The sequence below is a fragment of the Brachycentrus maculatus genome, unplaced genomic scaffold, assembly GCF_059751285.1.
Source record: "Brachycentrus maculatus isolate JH-2025_06_01 unplaced genomic scaffold, ASM5975128v1 h1tg000175l, whole genome shotgun sequence".
NCBI classification, from domain to species: domain Eukaryota; kingdom Metazoa; phylum Arthropoda; class Insecta; order Trichoptera; family Brachycentridae; genus Brachycentrus; species Brachycentrus maculatus.
In genome coordinates, this window is record NW_028280927.1 from 1,197,350 (window position 1) to 1,219,857 (window position 22,508).

The 22,508-nt window shown below is 31.3% G+C and overlaps 1 protein-coding gene across 1 annotated transcript in view; it reads left to right on the forward strand.

Annotated features, from left to right (window-relative positions):
* Window positions 1-22,508, forward strand: part of LOC148308153 (acyl-CoA:lysophosphatidylglycerol acyltransferase 1-like) — a 491,071-nt gene that overhangs the window by 461,558 nt on the left and 7,005 nt on the right. Inside the window, exon 4 of the mRNA XM_088262206.1 lies at window positions 19,188-19,324. Coding sequence (XP_088118332.1) covers window positions 19,188-19,324 — 137 coding nt within the window. The remainder of the gene's footprint in view (window positions 1-19,187; window positions 19,325-22,508) is intronic.

Genomic DNA, 22,508 nt, shown 5'->3' on the forward strand with positions numbered 1-22,508 from the left:
TAAGTGAGGGGATGAAACTACCCCACAAGGGAATTAAATAAAATGCTTTGTACAAGAAATTCACCGAGGGGTAAGAGTAATGACTGCCTACACACTGCTATTTACGAAACATATTGAACATCTTGTGCGGCTAATTCAAAAGGATTACGTTGAAAATAATCATATATTTTCTAGTTAGGCCCCGTTTGTTGGGGCTTTCAAACATGGGAGCTTAAAAATTTATATCCGTTTTCAAGTTACTTAGAGAAGGTTTTTTAACAGTTATTTCGGAAAGAGCTTATTATCTAAAATTTAAACTGTATTTGTATATGTGTATCTATGTATTTATGATTATATGCATGTGTGTATATGTATTACAAATATATATATATATATATATATATATATATATATATATATATATATATATATATATATATATATATATATATATATATATATATATATATATCCAATACACAAGCTATATACAAAACGAAAATACATACTATATACAATACGGAAGCATTATCAAAGTCCATACACGACATCTTCCAATTAGCCAATCGTCTTCATTCTGTTTCTTTTGTCAATGGCCAAGTTGAAAACAAGACAAAAACAATTTTTGAATACGATTTTTTTCTTTGTCAGCTAATGAACCTTGGTGCACTTCCTTTCTTACAAGCTGTTCTTTGTTGTTGTTCTGTTTTGTGTAATTGTTTTGTCCGAAACGAGTTTTAACGTTTTCAATTTTTAAAACAGCCAATTAGTCCACTTTATATGTTTTGGTGTTTTTACTTAATTGAAAAGTTGGGATGGCTGCTACAAAATATATACCGAATACCGGAAAAAGCGTACATGCAAAATGCCCGCAGGAAAAATCCATCCCAATAAATTGCGTAAGAAAAAAAGTGCACATTGAAATTTCTCGTTACTTTTTATAATATATATTTTTTACGCCGTTTCCCTGTGGGGGTTGGCAGAGAGAATAGAACGCCACACAATCTTCGCCTTTTCCACGTGTATTCATCTGCTCATACATATCTGTCGATTATTCCGACTCCTGACTTACCGCGCCCAATTATTTTAAATACTTTTGTCACAATCATGCCAAGCTTTTCTTGGCATGATTGTGACAAAATTTTACTCCCATTATGAACTACATTCGCCCCGTTTTTTTACTGTTCTTTTTTCACTCATTTGTTCCACATCGCTCACTCCTTTCAACAACGTCACATATCAAAAAACTTGATATTTCAGAAGATCGTTTTTAATATTTAAAAATATATTAAAATGTATTAATTAACAATACTTAATATAATTGTGATGTATTAACAATACCTTTTCTTCAAAATGCAAAACAACACTTTCTGCCCTGTAGCGGGTAAATATTAGGTTTAAAATATGCCGCTTTTGCTGGGATACAGTACATTATCTGGGCATTCCGAAAACATGCACAACTGAAAATTGACGATTTTTTATATCTGACGTTGTTGAAAGGAGTGAGCGACATGTCTAAACCATCTCAACACAGCTTTCTTAAGTTTATCGATAATACTTATCTCAGTCTTGCAATCTTTCCTTATTTCAATATTCTAACATTCTAATATATAGTATATAGATAGTTTTTAATATTGTAAAAACATTAATAATAAACGTATTTTATTATGCTCAATATTACGAAAATTTATTTCACAGTGACAGATCGAAGACTTGTGACATGACAGAGCTATTTTTTTTCGTTTTGTTGAAAATAATCGTTTTATAGAATAGATGATTTTTTTTTGTTAATCGGATTTCTGTCTTTTTTTTCTCTATTTGTTTAGGAATTGTACAGCTTGACATTTAAAAAAAGTATATAATAAAAAATAATAACATTAACAATAATAAACATTACATTCACAAAAATAGTTACATTAATACAAATAAGCCAATTCAACAATTACACAATTTTAATGCAGGTAAATGAAAAGTCACCATTGTTTCTGACGTCACTGAATGCATACAGATGATCTTCGTGATCACGTAAGTAATTTCTTTCACTGGAACGTCCAGTTATTAGTAAATAAACAACAGAAGTCCGAGTCAAGACACAAAATTCTAAGAAAAACCACCAATTGAGTGATACCGTGTTTTTAAGCATCCGGGATTATAAAAAATAACCGCTCGTTTTTTATTGTATCCCACGCGACCTTCAAAATTATAAATCTTTTATCACACTAAAGGCTCTCTCTATTATACCCATTATAAAAATGCGTTCACATTTTGGTGGATTCAGTTCGAGATTGCTCAATTTCGATACAAAACCATTAACATTTTTAATAGTAATTGTTAGCCTTGCGTTCTTTGCCTTACAATACAATAGATTCAAAGTTAGTGTTTTAATGCGTTGAAACGTATATTTATTTATTTCGCAGTCTCCTTACAATTATAAACGATAAAATTAAAGCTATGAAACTAGCCATCAAACATGATAATATGTATACATCGAGTAATAAATACATGAATTATTTCTATCCAATAAATATTTGCTGATTTGCTAATTTCATAGTCGATTCTTCGTTTATATTAAAGGTTTAGAGCAGGCATGGGCAACATTTACTAGCTTATCTTATAGTCGATCCTTCGTTTATATGAAAGATTTAGAATAGCCATGGGCAACTTTTCCTAGCTTATCTTTTATAGCCAATCCTTCGTTTATATGAAAGATTTAGAGCAGGCATGGGCAACATTTCCTAGCTTATCTAATGGTCGATCCTTCGTTTATATGAAAGATTTAGAACAGGCATGGGCAACATTTCCTAGCTTGTCTTACTGTCGATCCTTCGTTTATATGAAAGGTTTAGAGCAGGCATGGGACACATTTCCTAGCTTATCTAATAATCGATCCTTCGTTCATATGAAAGATTTAGAGCAGGCATGGGCAACCTTTACTAGGTCTGGGGCCAAATTATCATTCTGTCCCCAAGGCAAGGCTGACCTACTCTAGTATTAAAATAATCGAAGAAAATAATTTATTGAAAAATAAATTCTTAAAATATCGACAAGGTGTCATTAGTTACATTTTTAGCACTTATTATTTTTAGTTATTTTAGAAAATAAAAAATTAAATTATTTTTTGCACTGGCAACATATTGATTCAATTTTATTTATTTACAAATAATTTGTTGGTACCTACCTAAAATTTTTATATTAAATACACTGACCAGACGATTTACAACCCACCTTTTTTATAATAGGTTAAACTTGTGAAACTTTGAAATTAATTTCATTAACGTTAGTTGACTCCGAATAAAGAGAGATAATAAAACTACTTTATGATCCTCTCTCTCTCTTCTCTTTACAGATCTGCATCTTAAAATACACATTTTATTAGAAGAATGTCACTTGTTGAGGGTTCTAGTACTAACTAACCTGTTACACAATAACTGTGTTTAATTTTTATGGCCTCTAGACGTGTAATGAAAGAGGGTATAACGTGATTTTTTTATTACGCAGTGGAGAAAGTCATCCAAGATTTGGTATCTATGAACAAACCTATTTGATTATTCACGTATTTAAATGACTTAAGTTCCCTCATAATAATTTAATCACGTGGGTTTTACTAATGATGGAATTAATCGAATGATTATGATAATCGACTTATGAGTAATGGAGACATAATTTTCTCTCTTTATTTTATACGTAGGTACATGTGTATTTTTAAATATTTTCTTCTTCTTCTTCGTCTTAGTCCTTTATTATGAGGATTGTGACCCTTATCGAAACTAAGTATTTTATACAACAAAAAAAAAATTATTTCATCAATATATTTTTTAATGTCAATAATAAGTAATTTTTAAATGTTTCCCTTATCAATGAAAACAAGAAACACAAAAAATTCGCTCACTATATTTTAAGAGTGTCCCAATCTTTGTTCTCAAATCTGTTTTTTTTTCCATCTAAGAATTATTTTTGTTGACATCTCAACATAGATTAATCAGAATGTGGATGTATTGGTATTTACAGGGCTTAGGACCTATCATGGGCTGTTATTTTTGTACGATTTGTAATTTTTGTCCGCCTCCGCAGTGTAATGGTCAGCACGCTCGGCTACCGTACTGGCGGTCCCGGGTTCGATCCTCAGGGGGAGGGGTCAAATAAATATAAGTAATTATTTCACTTTATTTTTTTCAATATAACCCTGGACTGATACCCGATGCGGAGGGTTGATCACCTTTCCTTCGTGTGCTGACGATGAAGATAACACTGCGTTTATATGATACTGTGCCCTATGCACCATCGGGTGCGGATGGGATTTGAAGAGAATTCGTATTTACGTTTATGATGAAAAATATAAATAAATGTTTCGATATAGTTTTCTTAAAAATATTTTATTTTTAAACTACTACTATTATTTAGTCTCGTAATTTGGACAAACATAACTTTTTGAATCGAACAACTTTTAATGATCGAATTGTTTCTTAAATTAATTGATTTATCGAATAACTCTACTGTTTTTATTTGATTCACACCATCATTAATTTAAACCACTTTAATATTTTTAATGGCCTAGTTTACGTTTTACTGCACCCATCGATCATAAAAATATCACAAATTCGAAGCATTGAATATCACATTTCTCTCTTTATTCGTCAACGGTTAATGGTGCATAGGGCAGTTAAATTAATCTCGAGTCACATGAACACGGTGCGCAACTGTTACGCTTCAAGTACCAGGGTAATATATTTTCGTGAGCTACGTTTTTAATACGCTGGGGTATTTAAATGAATCAATTCAATAGACGTTTGCGAATCGTCGGACCATGGTGTAAATCAGGTGTGGTCAACTTAATTTTCGTTGTTGCGATCGAATTATTGAAAGTTAAAAATACTATTATTACTAAAAATTACTGCGATCAAGGATTACCTGATTCGCGGAATTTGGTTCGTTGAAAACAACAAAAAAGTTACTGGTGAGCTAATTTTAAACGCTACGGTAATTACTGAAAGCGATTACTTTGCATGTAGTAATATATTTAAATATTCAAATATATTTGAATATCTGTTTCGATTTTATCCCATTACTTCTCTTTTCTTCTTATACAATCTTCTTACTCATACATATAAAATTAATACAATAATGTTGAATATATTAAGTTGCTTTCTTGCGTTTTTGTTTTTTTTTTCTGAAATGGAACTGAATGAATTATATGTCTATCTAGAATTCGCTAATTCCTAAGTGATGGGCCACAATCAGCCATACTTTTAAATCTATGAACTAAGAACTAGCATGCGAAAGAAATCCACCAGCATCGCATTTTAAAAAGTTTCAAAAAAATAATTTCATTTGGATGTTCAATAATGGGCAGAATGGTGAACGTTATACAGTACATAAAGTGATCATTAAGCCATCCAAACGACAGGTCATTAGCCCTGAGATGCTCAGACTTCAATTTTCCTTCATAAAAATATAAATAAATAGATGTTTTATCTCAAATTTCATTAATTGATTCGTCAGTCACTTTGTCAGTCAGTGGTGTAATCTATAATTTTTTTATTTGATGCGGAATGCATCAAAACACGTGTCACAATAGTTTCATCTCATGCCGAGACACACACAATTTTAATATAAAGAGTTCAATAAATTAAGTATTACGTTAAATTAAGTATATTTTAGTATTACGTTCACATAGTTCACTATTTACCTTCATTTATAAGCCGCCTTCGACCAAACTCTGCTCCCGACCAACCCGTTGGTGAAACCTGGAATATAATATTAATTGCTTTTTATTATTCGTGGAATTGGTTCAGAAGTTTAAAAAATTGTAAAAGGAGATCACTGATCTAGAATATTATCTAGAATATGTCCGGCGTTAGCCAGCGCCGCGCGGCGCACCAAAAAAAAACACTGATAAAAAGTTTAACGCGACTTAGCGATTACAAGGAATTAGATTTATGCTTGAAAAAAAATACCCACTGCACAGGGAAGATTTAATAGTTGCCAGTCATCATTTCTTGAAATATATCCACGCAAAAAAATGGTTTATGCCGCTTTTGAAAAGCAAAAAAGAATTACAAAGCTGATACTGTAATATAGGATTACAATACTGAAATATTCATATGGAAAATGCACACAGAGTTTAAAATTCATTGCCTTGAGTCCGTGTTGATTTAGACCAGCCGCTAGAAACAGAAAAAAATCAGTCTTCAGCAGTCATAAATCAGATTTTCGATACTCTAACCAGTCTGCGTTAGTTGCCATTTCGAATTATGTATGTTTTTGCAGGGCATCAAATTGCTCAATGTTACATTTTTTACCAAATACAGAAGATTTTAAATAAAAAAGTGAATCACTTCAATCGTATTTATTTTGATTCCCTTCGGAGTCAAACCCGGGACAGCATTTTATCCGAATGCTCTAACTACTACACTTTATATGTTGAGTATATTATATGTACATTGATTTGATATCCGTACCGTGTGAAAATAGCCTTTAAAGCATGATTTCAATTTATTCTAGCGACTAACTAACTAACCAACCATCACGTCACTCCCCGAAGGGGTAGGAGACAATATAACGCTACACCAATTGGTTTAAATTAATTGTAAAAAATTTATTCTTTAAAAAAAAACTAACTAAACTAACCAACTAACCATCACGTCGCTTCCCCGCAGGGGTAGGCAGAGAGAACAGAACGCCACACCACTCTGTCTTTGCAAACATTCTTCGCCTCTTCCACGTCCGTGCATCTCCTCATACATACCCGCCTATTGTTACGACTCCTAACCTGACCACTTTCAAGTATTTGGCATACATATCGTGCCATGTTTTTCTCGGTCTTCCTCTGCTCCTTTTATTCTATAAAAGCATGGTTTAAATTTATTCTAGCGACTAACTAATTAACTAACCATCACGTCACTCCCCGCACGGGTAGGAGACAATATAACGCTACATCAATCGGTCTTTGCAAACAATCTTTGCTTCTTCCTAATTCATGCATCTCCTCATACATACACGCCAAGTATTTAGACATACCTGATCATGTCAAAGTTTCCTCAGTCTTCCTTTGCTCTTATTTCCAACTACATTTGCCTCATTAATTTGTTTTACCATCTTTTCCTCGTTCATTCGTTCCACATGTGCAATCTCATCATAATAATAATAATATAATTTATCCCACAACTGTTATTTTTATCATTATTATTAAATAAATATGAAGCTATATTTGGAATTCGTAATAACGGATGTGTGGCGAAATGTGATCTGAGAAGGATCAAAATTAATTCCGTGAAAATGGAGATGGTTTGGATATAAAATAAAATACGACAAAAACAGACCTAACCGCAAATCTCCCATTCTGATTGTATTTCTCCTCAACGCTTGGCGCCTCTCCGAAATGTTTTATTGATAAGGAAACGAGAAAAATACTTGGTTTAATGCTTGCTTGTGGTGTTTACCAGGGGTCGGCAAGCTTATAAACCAACGACCCAAATACGCACATTGTTATAATAAAAAAGAGAAATATTTGTGTTTTTATTATTTACACAAATACTTCTTCAATTTACAACATTTTGAGTGTGTCCAAATACTTGTTCACAAAATCTGGATTATCTCCAATTACAGGAGTTATTTTCATATTATTTTTTGACATCTCATCAAAGATGAAGAAGAATATGGAAGTGTGGGCATTTACGGGGCTTACGACCGTCATAGGCTGGTTTAAGTGATCACTTTACACACGTGTAACATTCACCAATTCTACCCATTATTGACAACCACACTACTCAAATTCTTGGAAGTTCTATATATATGAACCAATTTAGAAACCTTGTTCATGAATCACTAGAACTTCACTAGAGACATCTATTGGTGAGATGTAAGTACTTCTTCAATTTCATACTTTTTCTGTGAGCCTAAGTGGCTTGTTATTAGAAATAAGTATCAAATTGTGCTAGAGTGGAGTAAGATGTCAAAAATATGACAAAATAAAATTTTCTATGTTTAAATTAAATTTTAACATTGCAATGCTTATATTGAATTTAAACATTGTAAAATTTATTCGAAAGGGTCGAGAGTTTCAAGTACTTGGGAGTGTACGCGACTGAAAATGGCAGCCTTCAAAAGGAACCGGGAGTGCGATTAGGACTCGCTGGGTCCGCATTTAACAGTATGAAGGCTGTCTGGAGATCGGTTTTATACTCGGTGAAAACCAAATGCCGCCTATACAATGCCTGCATTGCTCCTGTTCTCTTATACGGCTGCGAAACATGGCACCTTACAAGGGCCCAGAGCAGCCGTGTACTAAGCTTTGAGAATAGGTGTTTGCGGAGAATCTTAGGCGTGCGGTGGTTTGACTTTGTGAGGAATGAAGAGATAAGGCGTAGGACGCAGCAAATCTTGGTCACAACTGTCGTCAAGAAAAGGCGATTCAGTTGGCTTGGCCATGTACTCCGCATGCCTCCTGAGAGCCTTAATCAAGCTTGCCTCTTTTACAAGGCATCAGGTTCGCGCCGCCCAGGACGACCACTGCTGACAATTCGTCGGCAGTTCTCGTCAGAACTTCGGGACGCGGATCTGACTTGGGAGGATGCAAGGGAGCTGGCAGCCGACAGAAAAGCCTGGAGACAGTTTGTGGACACTACATGCTCCACCTTGGGAGCGGATATGGTTATTATTTTTTAAAATTTATTCTAGATATATCTCACGCCTTGATTTTATCTGTTTTTTTTTACTGCATGGATCTTCATATTTTGATCATGTCATCAACAGCGGATATTACGTAATTGGCATGTTATGTTTTTTACACCAGAACGCAATAGGAAAATGCAAATATTTGCGCAAACCAGTCTCAAACAAGAGCGTGTCAATCACCACTGTCAACATTACCGAAGACAAGGCACGCTCGGGTAATTGACATGCAGAAATATTAGTTTAAGCCAATGTTGAGGACTTGCTTCAACATGCCAGCCGCATGCGAAATCCGCCACTCGGATGTGCGTTACTGTATGCTTGTGAAATTTATGCCTTGAAAATGAGTTGCCTCATTATTTGGACAATGCACACTTTGAAGTTGTACCAAATTTATGCAAAGCTAGGAGTCACCGTGGCCGGGTTTTTATAATGCGTGTCTTGTGAATTAAAAACTTCAAAACATTTGGAGTGTATCCAAGTACTAAATAAATTTAAAAAAATAAAAAAAATACCTTCTACCCCCTCTTCAACCTTCAACGTCCCGAGGACCCAACTCTTAAATTTAGAATTAGCTTCACATACACAAATGTTTGAAAATGATGCGAAATGCATCGAAACACGTGTCGCAATAGATTTTAAGAAAATGTGTCATTTACTAAGTAAAACCTATGAAGATTAAAAAGTTAAATTTATTGAAAATATTTTTTTTAATTAATTCATTTGCTAGACATTTCTACTTTTGACGATCATAAAATTAGTTCTCTGTCCCCTCCAATAAAGGGTCTAAGATGTTATGCTAAGAGAGACGGACTTACATTCATTGTTTATTGTTTATGCTTGTGAGTGATATAATTTATTTTTATTATTGTTTTAACATATACATGTTCACAAATCCGGGTTTTTTCCGCTTAAGAGAAATTTTACATTTTTCGACATCTCAACTTAGATGTTTACAGGGCTTACGACCTGTCAAAGGCTGGTTTAGTGATCATTTTATACACGTGTAATATTTACCATTCTACTCATGGCTGATAACCAGCTTATTTTTTGGAATTCACATAACTATGATCCATCTTATGACAGATTTTCTCAAATTCTCTAGAATTTTACTCAAAGACTTAAATTTTTGGAAGTCACACACATATGACCCATCTAATGATGGATGGCTTTCAAAAAATTGAGTAGTACGGTTGTCAATCATGGGTAGAATGGTGAATGTTATACTATATAAAGTGATCACTTAACCAACCTATGACAATTTGTAAGCCCTGTAAATACCAAGACTTCAATAAGTACTTCACCTATGTTGAGGTTAAAGAAAAAAATCTTATCGTAATTTTTTTTATTAAAAAAAGGCTGCTGTAGTATAAAGAAAACGATACAATATTACAAATGTGAAAATGTGAAAAAATTAAGATATGCGTTCGATATGCAGTTTTTTTTATGTTGACTTTAATCGCGTTTGAAAATCGCGACCTCCGTCATCCGCCGTCCGTTCCCACAGCCAAGGTCATCGTTCGGCCCCGCAAGGCCGCGACCGTCACGTGACCGGCACACTAATGTGGACACAGAGTGCTACCATAACCTGACTATACTATACTTCACTCCTTACATCATTATGGTCTCCTGGTGATTTTAATCAATTTTTGGCAAATAAAATCGACACGAACAATATTTGGTATATAAATATAACAATACATACATATATATATATAATTTATTATTAGATTAAAACCAATATTTTTAGCTTTTCCACTTTTTTATTTGACCAGCGACCGGGTTTCGTCGTTACCGACATCATCAGACTGGTGATGTCGGTAACGACGTCTGATGATGACGACCAGTCTGATGATGTCGGTAACGACGAAACCCGGTCGCTGGTCAAATAAAAAAGTGGAAAAGCTAAAAATATTGGTTTTAATCTAATAATAAATTAAAAATGCAATTCCATCACGAAGTGTCAGTGGATAATATAAATCTATATATATATATATATATATATATATATATATATATATATATATATATATATATATATATATATATATATATATATATATATATATATATATATATATATATATATATATATATATATATATATATATATATATATATATATATATATATATATATATATATATATATATATATATATATATATATGTATATATATATATATATATATGTATATATATATATATATATATATATATATATATATATATATATATATATATATATATATATATATATATATATATACATATGTTTGTGTGTGTGTGCGTGTGCGGTATGAGTAAAGTACTATTGAATAGTGTTTATGTTGCACAAAAATCGATAGTGAAAATAATACGAAAATTTCAACAAATTCAACAACTCAGTCAAGCAACTTTATGCTTCAGCAATCCCATACAATGTGCTTTTAAGAATTACTAACACAAATCACATAAAGCATCTCTCGACAAAGCACACGGATGAAACACTTTTTGGATATAATTTATATTTGAAGCTCTAACTTTGTGATTTTCCATTTTATACTCAAAACGTTACTTTGTTTTAAAATCATATAAATCTATAAATTTAAAGTTATTTTTTAATAATGTTACATATGAATTATACTTTACAGATGTTAATAATTATTAATTAGATAGGTGGTAGCTAGATTTGAAATAGATCGCATTATTTTTATAAAAATAAATAAAGGTATAAATATATTAAACACATGCAACAGAGGACTTAAATGAGATTACTAAGAAATTAAAAAGGCAATTCATAATAATTTACAACTAATAAATACACAAGTAAATGATTTTTCTAAAAGTCCGTTATTGAATATGTTTCCAATCACTTAACATCCCTGATCCCTTTTGACTGTGACTGCTAATCAATGCAAAAAATAAAGCCACTTGAGATCTACTCAAGCTCCTTTGCCTAACCGTCAAAATGTTTTGAATATTGTTAAGTAGATAGTGTTTTAGTATTAATCAGTCTTGATAAAGAAGTGGTTAGCTTCGAAACCGGTAGACATTATAATTAAGTTATTATAAAATATTTTTAGTGATTTTAAAACAAAGTTACATTTAAATTTTTAATTAAATAACACTTCATTTGAGTCTATGCAATGAGTTATGTTTCACCCTATGATTCAAGCCCGTCTAACTTGAAAACATTTCCTTTCTAACTCGTATCATTTATCAATAATTACATCGAGATTTTAGTATCGGTGTTCTGTTTTCAATCAGCAATTGACACTGCATATCCCTTCTGTAACCGGTTATTATTATTTTGTTAATGTATTTCTGTGCGCTTCTAATCAGTGTTTAATATTACCGTTTTATTTAACAACACAGTTTCACACATCAATTTGTATCACTTTTATAGTTTTCAAATACGTATTGCAATTTTCAGAGACTTAGAAATTATCATATTAATGTATTTCATGGTTTTCTAATGACTCATATAAGTGCACTGTAAAATACACGTCATTCAGAAATGAACCTTAACACGTTCAATGTATCGCTAACAATCACGAGATGCGGACAAAATAGCAATTTTCAAAACGCTAAAACTCTATTAAAAATGTAAAATGTGTACACACTGTTTTCTATGTATGTAGCATTCATGCGCGGCTCATGTTTATACTTGCTTTGAGACAAGCGAGTATGAACATGAGTAGTAAAGTTGAGTTTACACATTTCGAAACACACTGAAATAATATATTACGTGAAGACTCTAAAGGCATACTCAAATACGGAAAAATAATGAATTATTTGTCATAAATTAAAAAATAACAAATCATTTTTTTATTGTTTTATGTAAATCGAAACGGAATTCCTGGTTGTAACGCTTTTCGCCAATTTATAAGTACGTAATTTTATTTGAATAAACGATAAAAGAATTGGCATTGAACGCATTACCCTATTTTGCATTGATTTATATGGTAAAAAAATATGTTTATTTCATATAACGAGTAAGATTTTGGAATGAATCAATCTCGTTATGAGAGGTTCAACTGTGGTTGTTTTACTGCCATAAGTTATATTTCCTCTGTGGGAGTCTATGTTGGAACTTTAAGTCTATTAAACACTAATATTTTAAGCATTTATAACCCATGTTTTTTTTATTTATTTAAAGGAATAACCCTTTTTTACATGAACGTCAATTTTAGATGCTTGTCTGCAGGTAGGATAGTAAGGATAGGGAATGTAAATGTGAAAAATACACCAGAAACACCCAGACCCATTAAAAATAAATCTTCCTTGAATTTATTTTGCAATTGGTGGGAATCGAACCCGCGACGCCAGTTTTGCAGTCAAGCGTCTACCCAACTACGCCACGGCGCCTGTCAGTTATGATAGTCATAGCATTGAAATTTCTTATTCAATTATGTAATTTTTATTACTGTCGTACTAACATTATATTATACAGGTATGTACTAGGATTATTATGTACAATGTATATGTGTCGCCTAATTTCAAAATCCGCCAGATCCATGTTGGTCGATTTAACAAAAAATGAAAAATTCTCCGGGTAACATTTATGTTTCAAAGATTTGTCTATCTTTAGATAAAATATTATGAAATATAGAATTTTCCCTCTTTTTGGATTTTTTTCAGTATTTCAAAAAAAACACGTCACACAAACGGATAATGACGTCATCTTAATTTTTGACCTATCCCCGCTCTTTGATTGGCCGATATGCGTCAGAAGGCAAGTTTCACGAATATAGCTGAATTTGAAATACAACGCTGTTTTTAAGTATTTATTAACACCTAAAGCGCGATGCCCTCAAACAAAACGCGCCCAGCGGTGGTGGGTCTGATCTGACCCAGTACAGAAATCGCCTTTTAGACGTTTTTTGTCGGGTTTTTATATTTTATATATTAATCAAAATAGGCTACATAGCAATAGGATAATGTGTCATAAGTTTTGTATGAGAATTTTCAAGTTTTTGATAGTTTTGAATTTAAATTATCCAAGCGCATCATTTTACATGCGAACTCGACCGAGCGCAGCTGCTAACTACCACCGCGTAGCATGTCGCATCCGCGTGAGGCATGATCGGCATGAAGCAGTGGTTGTAAACATGTTTATTTTTACTGAATTCAAATAATTTGTGTTTTTAATTTTTTAACTATATTTTAAGTCAACATCATAAAAGATAGAATTTTTAACTTTTATTTGTTATCTTCAAATATAAAACGTGGCGGTTAGCTCCAAAAACCACAAAATGATTCTGGGATTTTGACTTGAGTTCATAATTCAAGATAAATTTTTGTCCATAATGCAATTAAAATTTATTTTAAATACAGTGAAAATGGTAAATTTTTCATTGAAAAATATAAACAGAATTGCCCAAAATGGTGTAAATATTCATTTAATGTTCGCCATTTCTTACATAGATTTGCGGGTCTTCGAAATTATGAATATAATTTTGTACGGTACTAAATAAAACTAATTTTTGGGTATAAATTATTTTTATATACAAGTTCGTTAGACATAATAGGTAACAAATTTAATTTTAATATTGACAAGTAAATTATTATCAAAAAATCAGAAGACAATCGCTACTTTTCTTGTTAAAATCGATGTCTTCATCACTTACTGACATTTCTTACAAAACCAAGTTTTCTGTTTCACTTTAAAATTCTGTATCTAAGGTTTTTGAATTCTAAATCACTGTCATCTACACTACTTTCTCACTTTTCTTTCAATTTTAGAACTGTCCAAAAGTCGTCCAATCTCGTTATGAGATATTTATTTTTTTCCTGCCATTCGTTGTGGTAAAGTGTCGTAAAGATTTTTTTTTTTTAAACTAGAAATTGTTCAAACATAAAACAGTTTATTGTGAAGTTTTGAAGTTAGTAACTTTGTGTATGTCGGTGTTGTATATATACATAAATCTATTATATACTATATATTACCACTATTTGTGGTATTTTCTAAGTAAAACTTAAATTAAAAATGGTTAGATTTTACCAAAAAGTAACTGCCGAATCAATTTATGAAAATATTAACAACTTATGTAATAATTACACTTTTTTAAACGTGATCCTTAGTATTTTTCATACAAGTAAACAAATAAATCAGTTTAAAACGAATGTAAAAAAAACAATACACAGAATCAATCGCCAAAGATTGACAATGTTTGCTTTTGTTTTGGGGAGTTCGAGGGCACGGCAGACGGCACACTAACACATTGATAGCGAACAACTGACCTTACTCAATATGATTTTTGATCTTTTATTTGTTCTTTTTTTTTAAATAACTCATTCGAATCTGGTCCGATAATTTTTGTTTATATCTCAATTTGTAGGTAATTGTTTGAAGAACGATTACACTGAAGGAAAACGACGTAAAAAAATTACCTATTAAGTAATTAATAATTTTCCGCGATGGTGGGTCTGATCAGACCCACCATCGCAGAGGAGGTGTTAAGAGGGTTTTCAAGTATATAAATATTTTAAACAATAATACACACAATTGGAATTCCGATAGAGTATTTATTTCAAAATCTTAAAAATTGGATCTGGCGTATTTTGAAAGTAGGCAACACATATAGTTACTATATTACAGATCCCATCAGATTGTGGTTGTCTATCCACTATTCCTTTTTATTACACGGGTAATTCAATATTACCCAAAATTTAAATGAGGATTTTATTGGTCAATTATTATAACCGTACGGGCATAAGTATGGGATGAACTATCGCCTGCCATTAAATTATGGGCATCTAATGGACATCGGACATATACCACATACTCGACATAAGAAATTTAGTTGTTCATTTTAATTTACGATCGATTCAAAATGAAAACAAAAGGTTTTTTATAGGTTTTCTTGAATGAGATATTTTTTTTTTAAATAATAAATTATAATTTGTTGATGGCCATGATAAGACAGTCTACGCCCATGTTTTTTTGTGATTTGAATATAAAGTACTTCTCAAGTATTTGTTTGGGAAGTATGTTTTATAGAGATGGAAAGATTGATAATGATGTATAAAGGAAAGAGAATACTGGGAACAGGGTGAATGGTGCACTGAAATTAGTTATGGCAAATAACAGCTTAACAGCAAGAACTAAACTAACAGTGCACGATGGAGTCCTGGTACCTATCTTGATGCGTGGTAAGTGAAGTATAGACTTGGCAAAAGAAAGATGAAAGTAAACTTAATGCAGTAGAAATGCAATCACTCAGACAGATGTTCGAATGATGAAATAATGCTAGTGTAAGGTAAGCATTATTGATAATGTTAAGAATGGTGTGTTGGGATAGTTCGGAAATGTAAAACGAATGATTTAGAAGAAAAAAAATCAGATTTTTTAAGGCAAATGTATTATAATAAATGGAAATATAAGCAGAGGAAGATCGAGGAAAACTTAGCATGGTTGAATATTTCAAATACTTGAAAGTGATCAGGTTAGGAGTCGAAATACTCGGCGGGTATGTGTAAGAATATGCATAAGCAAACTTTGCAAACATTCTTCGCCTCTTCCAAATTCATATGTGGAAGAGGCGATACATTATGTAAACATGATAAAGTGTAAAACAGTGTTCCGCAAACTTTTTCTTTTCAAGGTATACCTACCAAATTAAGAAATTTCAGAGGCGCATATTTACCATATTATGGTAACATATTTAACATTTTATGTTTAATGAGTTTTATGTTTTATGTTTAATGTAATATTAAATAAATATTAGTGATTTAACACTGTTATATTTATTTAATATTACCCTGGACTGGTTCCTGAAGCGCAAGAGTGATCACCTTGCCTTCATGTAAGTAATTAATCAAGATAACACTGCGTCAATTTGATGCAGTGCCCTATGCACCATTAGGTGCGGATAAGGGTTATAATTAAAAATGTTTAATGTGAAATGTGAGTCTACTTAACTAAGCACAGGCAATAAAAATTTAGAGTAATGTGTTATTTTCATAAAACTAGACTTTTTCCGCGGCACACGAACTAATCACCACGGTACACCAGTGTGCCGCGGCACACACTTTGCGGAACAGTGGTGTAGAATACGAAAATTATATATTTTTCTCTTTTTATAGATATTAAGACATTCACATTTTCGCGACACAGTAAACACAGTGCAGAGATATAGAAAGGACAGACTGATACGAATGACATTTGACGGATGCATTTAACACTGGTCGTTTGGAATATAATGGGACTTTGAGCAGTATTATTGGCGATCGATTTAGTATTTCTCCTGTGGAGAAGAGCATCCCATGTCCCGTAGCGATAAGGTATCGAGTAATCCATACCAGTATCGGACGCATAACTACGTTATTCTGACCACATACACGGTATCATATTACGAGTATTTGAATTCGGTTCAATTTATTGCCCCGACCGACCCAAGTGCTCCGAAGGCATTGTCGAAACTGTATAATATAATCGTAATATTGAAAATTCTATCGCGTACCTCCTCTTACGTATAAAAATGCTAACCATTTACCTTAAGGACACCCAGTTTCCAAGGATAGTAATATTTAACTTTTATAATCCATATAACACTATCTTCTTTCTTCTTCTAGTCGTTATCCGCACACAATAGTGCATAATGGTGTATTGAACAAGTATTCGTTAATTCTATGAAGCCAAGGTGATAGGTTCTGCGTTTTTTCTAGTAGGGACTTGTATTAATTAAACTTTATAAAATTAATTATTTTTGTTTTCACCATTTTTTTATAAATACAATTTAACCTACCGGTTTCGACAATACCTTGTCATCATCAGGGTTTATTTTAAATCAAAAACATTAAAATACTCTCACTAAAACTTCCACACACTTCATAAAAATCCTAAATTAAATTTTAAAATTAAATTTATTTAATTGAAATCGAAACCGGTAGGTTAAATTGTATTTATAAAAAAAATGGTGAAAACAAAGTTAATTAATTTTATAAAGTTTATAAAATGTGCCACAAAGTATCTGCGGAAAAATTCAAGAACTTATTATTTACCTTGCTTTTTATACATCCAAGGTTTATAGATCATTGAGTGGATATTTGTTTCTAGTTTATTTTTTCAAAATTTTTAATCTGTATTGGGAAAAGGAGGGATAAACTAGTATGGGTCAATCAGGAACTTCTCAGCATTTTTCAATTGCTGGAAGAAAACCACGTAAAACTCCTCGGTGGACGGCAATCAACAGGCCTTCCGTTCCACTAGAAAAGGGTTTGACATTTTGTACTCTGATTTTCCCATAATGTTTAAAAAGTTAATAAAATTAAAATTTGCTGATTTGTATTCAGAGACTGATATTTTTGTAATTAAAAATGTTTATTTAAATGTAATATATAAATGGTACATATGATATAATATATATTGTAATATTGATGCAAGCTCAAAGTTTCAGTTTTTTTCTTATGTTTTATTAATTTCATTTTAAAAACGGTATTGTACCAGGCACAAATAGAAAACAAATATTTCTAAGTATTTTGAAATATTTTTCATGATTGTTTGTTTCACATTTAAGACATGAACTTTGTTTTGGACTTCATTTATTTGGATACTTTATTTCGAACCGATTTCGACAAATACATACTTCGCCTTCTTCGGGGATGGATAGATAAATCAGGGATGGATATGTTTTTATTTTTATTTTTATTTTTAAATATACAAATTTATGTATGTATTCATTTTTTTTTAAATATATATTTTTTCAAAGATACATTTTTTTACATTTTTAAAAAAAATATATGTATTACGGCTTTTGAGGCATAGCCTGTGTTGAGCTGAATTATAGTGACGGTACGTATAGGACTACTAACATATATGAGAATAATTTTAACATAATTTAAAAAATATAAGCGAAGTAGGACATTTCGTAGCTATTTACATATTTTATCCGTAAAATTACAAATGCGTGCAATTATCATTTGAAATCGAACAATGTATGAAGAAAGTTTGGTAATTTATATATTAATTCATAAAGTGTGTTTCGAATATTTGATATTGTAGCTATGCCATCAATATGGACATTGAATATTGCGCAAACATATTATAATACACCAAATAATCTGTGCACTTTCGGATTATCGAAATCGAAGAGACAATTTGCATTATATTATTGTAAAAATGTAAAAACAGCGCCTAGAGGTATGGGTAAACGAAATTAAGTATTTTACAATTATTTACACTCTCTGAACGCGTGGGCAGAAGAGCTTCATATGTGTGCTGGTCCTACGTAATGGATTAATATTTTCACAAATAAATTTGAATAAATTTCAATTAATATCTTTCACGACACCTCTCCAGACAAGAATACTAAAAATGTGTCTAAAATGGCAGCTCGCTAATCCGAACGTAAATCTTGTAGGGTCGTACGTATTAGGGAATCGTTCGGATTTATTAATCGTTCCGATTGTTGTGTTGAGAAAAATGAGAGAAAAAAGGAAATTTTGGTTTTTGATAATGCTCTTTTTTTAGTGTCTTAAAATTTTGTAAAAGTACTTTTATAATCTTGTTTAATTTCTGTACAATATTCATGTTTTTTTTAATCTTCTTTGCAGGGTAAAAAGAATCGTGATGCCTCAGTTCAAGAACTTCGACAGCACCTGAAGACCATGTTCATCCCCATAGACCGAAACTTTATTGTGCTTTTCCCTGAGGGAGGCTTCTTGAGAAAACGTAGGGAAACCAGTCAAAGGTTAGTTCTGACATACAAAAACAATATATATATTTCTATATATATATATTTCTATATATATATATTTCTATATATATATATATATATATATATATATATATATATATATATATATATATATATATATATATATATATATATACATATATGTATATATATATATATATAATGAATATATATATATATATATATATATATATATATATATATATATATATATATATATATATATATATATATATATATATATATATATGTATATATATATATATATATATATATATATATATATATATATATATATATGTATATATATGTATATATATATATATATAGATATATATATATATATATATATACATATATATATATATATATATATATATATATATATATATATATATATATATATATATATATATTATTTTCAAACACCGTAAAACCAAGTAAAACTTTAATTAAAAATGGATAGATATTACCACAAAGTGACTGCCGAATCAATTAATGAAATAAATATTTTATTGAACCCGTTAAAATTACAACAATCGACATTCCTTTGATATAGTCCAATCTGCATTTAGCGAGACTTTAAGAACGAAAATAATTAAGTAATCAACTTACCATCACGCCCCTTCTCCAACTTGGTAAGCTGAGAGAATAGAACGCCACGCCAATCTGTCTTTGAACGCCAAACCAATTGGACAACCGAACTCACAAATTTTAAATACATCCTTTTTTTATAAATTAACTAATGTATTATCAAGAAAAATTGGGCATTTCGCGTGTAAGGGTAATATGTTCCGTCATTTTGTTTAAAAAAAATAAAGCTTATATGACATTGATTAATAGAAAACAGTGTTTCTCAATCTTTTATCTTATCTATTTCTACAAAAATGTTTACGCACAACTAAACATGTTTGAAATAATAATAATTTGGCATAATTTAGAAAACGCAATTTTTTAAAAAATACTCTCAAGGACGCTTCACTGTGATTGGATTGGGAAATATTAGATAGTGGAAGTGATTAAGCACACAGATGCGTTTTTAGTTTTTTTCTAAAAAACATCTCACTATCGCTGTTTCTAACTACTGGTGCATGAGCATTCCAGGCCATCGATCCCGCAACAGCAAAAGCACGCTCGCCAAATTTTGTGAGGTGTTCCAATAATTCCCATTACTTATTTTGGTTAACAAGACTGAAACATAAATCGCTCACTCCTTTCAACAACGTCATATATCAAAAATCGTCAATCTTCAGTTGTGCATGATTTCGGAATGCCCAGAAAATGTACTATATCCCAGCAAAAGAGACATATTTTTTACTTAAAATTTACGCGCTACAGGGCAGAAAGTGTTGTTTTTGCATTTTGAAGAAAATGTATGGTTTAATTATTTTTTTAAATATACTAAAAAAATTTCAAATGGAGAAAAAAACCTTCAGGTTTTACCTAAAAAGATCTGTTGCACATTAAAAAGTTCAATAATTGGCTTGATATTTATTTTTAAAAACGATCTCCTGAAAATTCAAGTTTTTTTATATATGACGTTGTAAAAAGGAGTGAGCGAAATAAGAAAAATAAGAAAGTTAAAAAATTAAACAAACCTAACACAGGGCAAAATATAAAATAATAAAACAATAAACGGGTTTGGCAAATAATGCTTTCTTTTTTTAAATGCGCAAAGGCACGCGACACAGCGTTTAAGGAGCACTGATCCAAAATGTAATATCATTTTGGTCCTATAAAATTGTGTATTTGTCCCAATGAATACATTACTCAGAACTCAGAATGGTACTACATTATTTTTCCACGTTCAACTATTGTTTTTCAAAGGTCTCCTGTATATATCGAGCCATTGTGAATGTTACCATATTCCATTTTATTAATATCAAGTAATGTCAACCCGAGAGTCTGTAACCAGATCGTTGTTATTATCTGTCGTATGACTGACAGTCCGAACAATGTCAATTCATTCAAGATTAATGTTCGCTCTTTGATACGAGACATTTTTGTACCTACGTATGTACAAGGGCATGCGACATTACCAGAAATGATATTATACTTATATTAGTCAGCAAATACATACAGTTAATAGGAATATTATGTATCCCTCCATAAAATTATTCCTTGTACTTGCATCTTTCAAATTTGAGACAGTTATATCGTCTGAAGAGTCTAAAATATCTTGTTTCAAAGTAGAAATCATGTGGAGATATCACAATATAATGTACATTCCGCCTCCGTAGTGTAATGGTCAGCACGCTCGGCTACCGTTCTGGAGGTCCCGGGTTCGATTCCCAAGGGGGGTAAAAAAAATATAAGTGATTTTTTCACTGTAATATTTATTCAATATTACCATGGACTGGTACCTGAAGCGGAGGGCTGATCACCTTTCCTTCATGTGTAAACGATCAAGATAACACTGCGTTTATATGACACAGTGCCCTATGCACTATTGGGGTGCGGATAAGGGTTTTATATATTATATTATAAAATATACATTCATAAAACAGAGTTTTTATACGACATGCCATATGTCACATGAGGCACTTGTTTCTACCTGGGTCAGTGTTTTTAAAATAGTTTTTTTACCGCCATGGCAGCGCCATCTGTTGAACGTAAAAACAACACGCGAAATACTAAATATTACTCATGGAGGACAAGGTGCTTCTTGATAGCTGTTAAAATATTGTATACCCACAATCATTGTGAAATTAAATATATTAGATATATGTACATACCTACGTCCTTTTCTTTCTTTTTTATTTAACCAGACTGAACCACAGCGACGCCTGGCTGAGTTCAGCTTGTTTAGAATAATCGCTTAAGGAGAATGCCACTGCAAATAAAAATACAATATAATCAATTATGATCTTTTTGGAACTCCTACGTTTATTAAAAAGCAAATAATAATTAATCGAAATTACCGGAAATCAGACCGGTAATTCAGTAATTGAATTTAACCATTTTCCGGTAAACCGGTTTACCTATAACCGGTTATGCATGCCCTAGCATGTATATATGTACGAATATGCGTAATAGTATTGTTTTTAACACTATATTAACAATGATTAATTATCGGGATACGTTTTTATTAAAATAATTTATTATGACCGTATGAAAATAAATAATAATTATGTATTGTATTGTTCGAGTAATATATATATATATATATATATATATA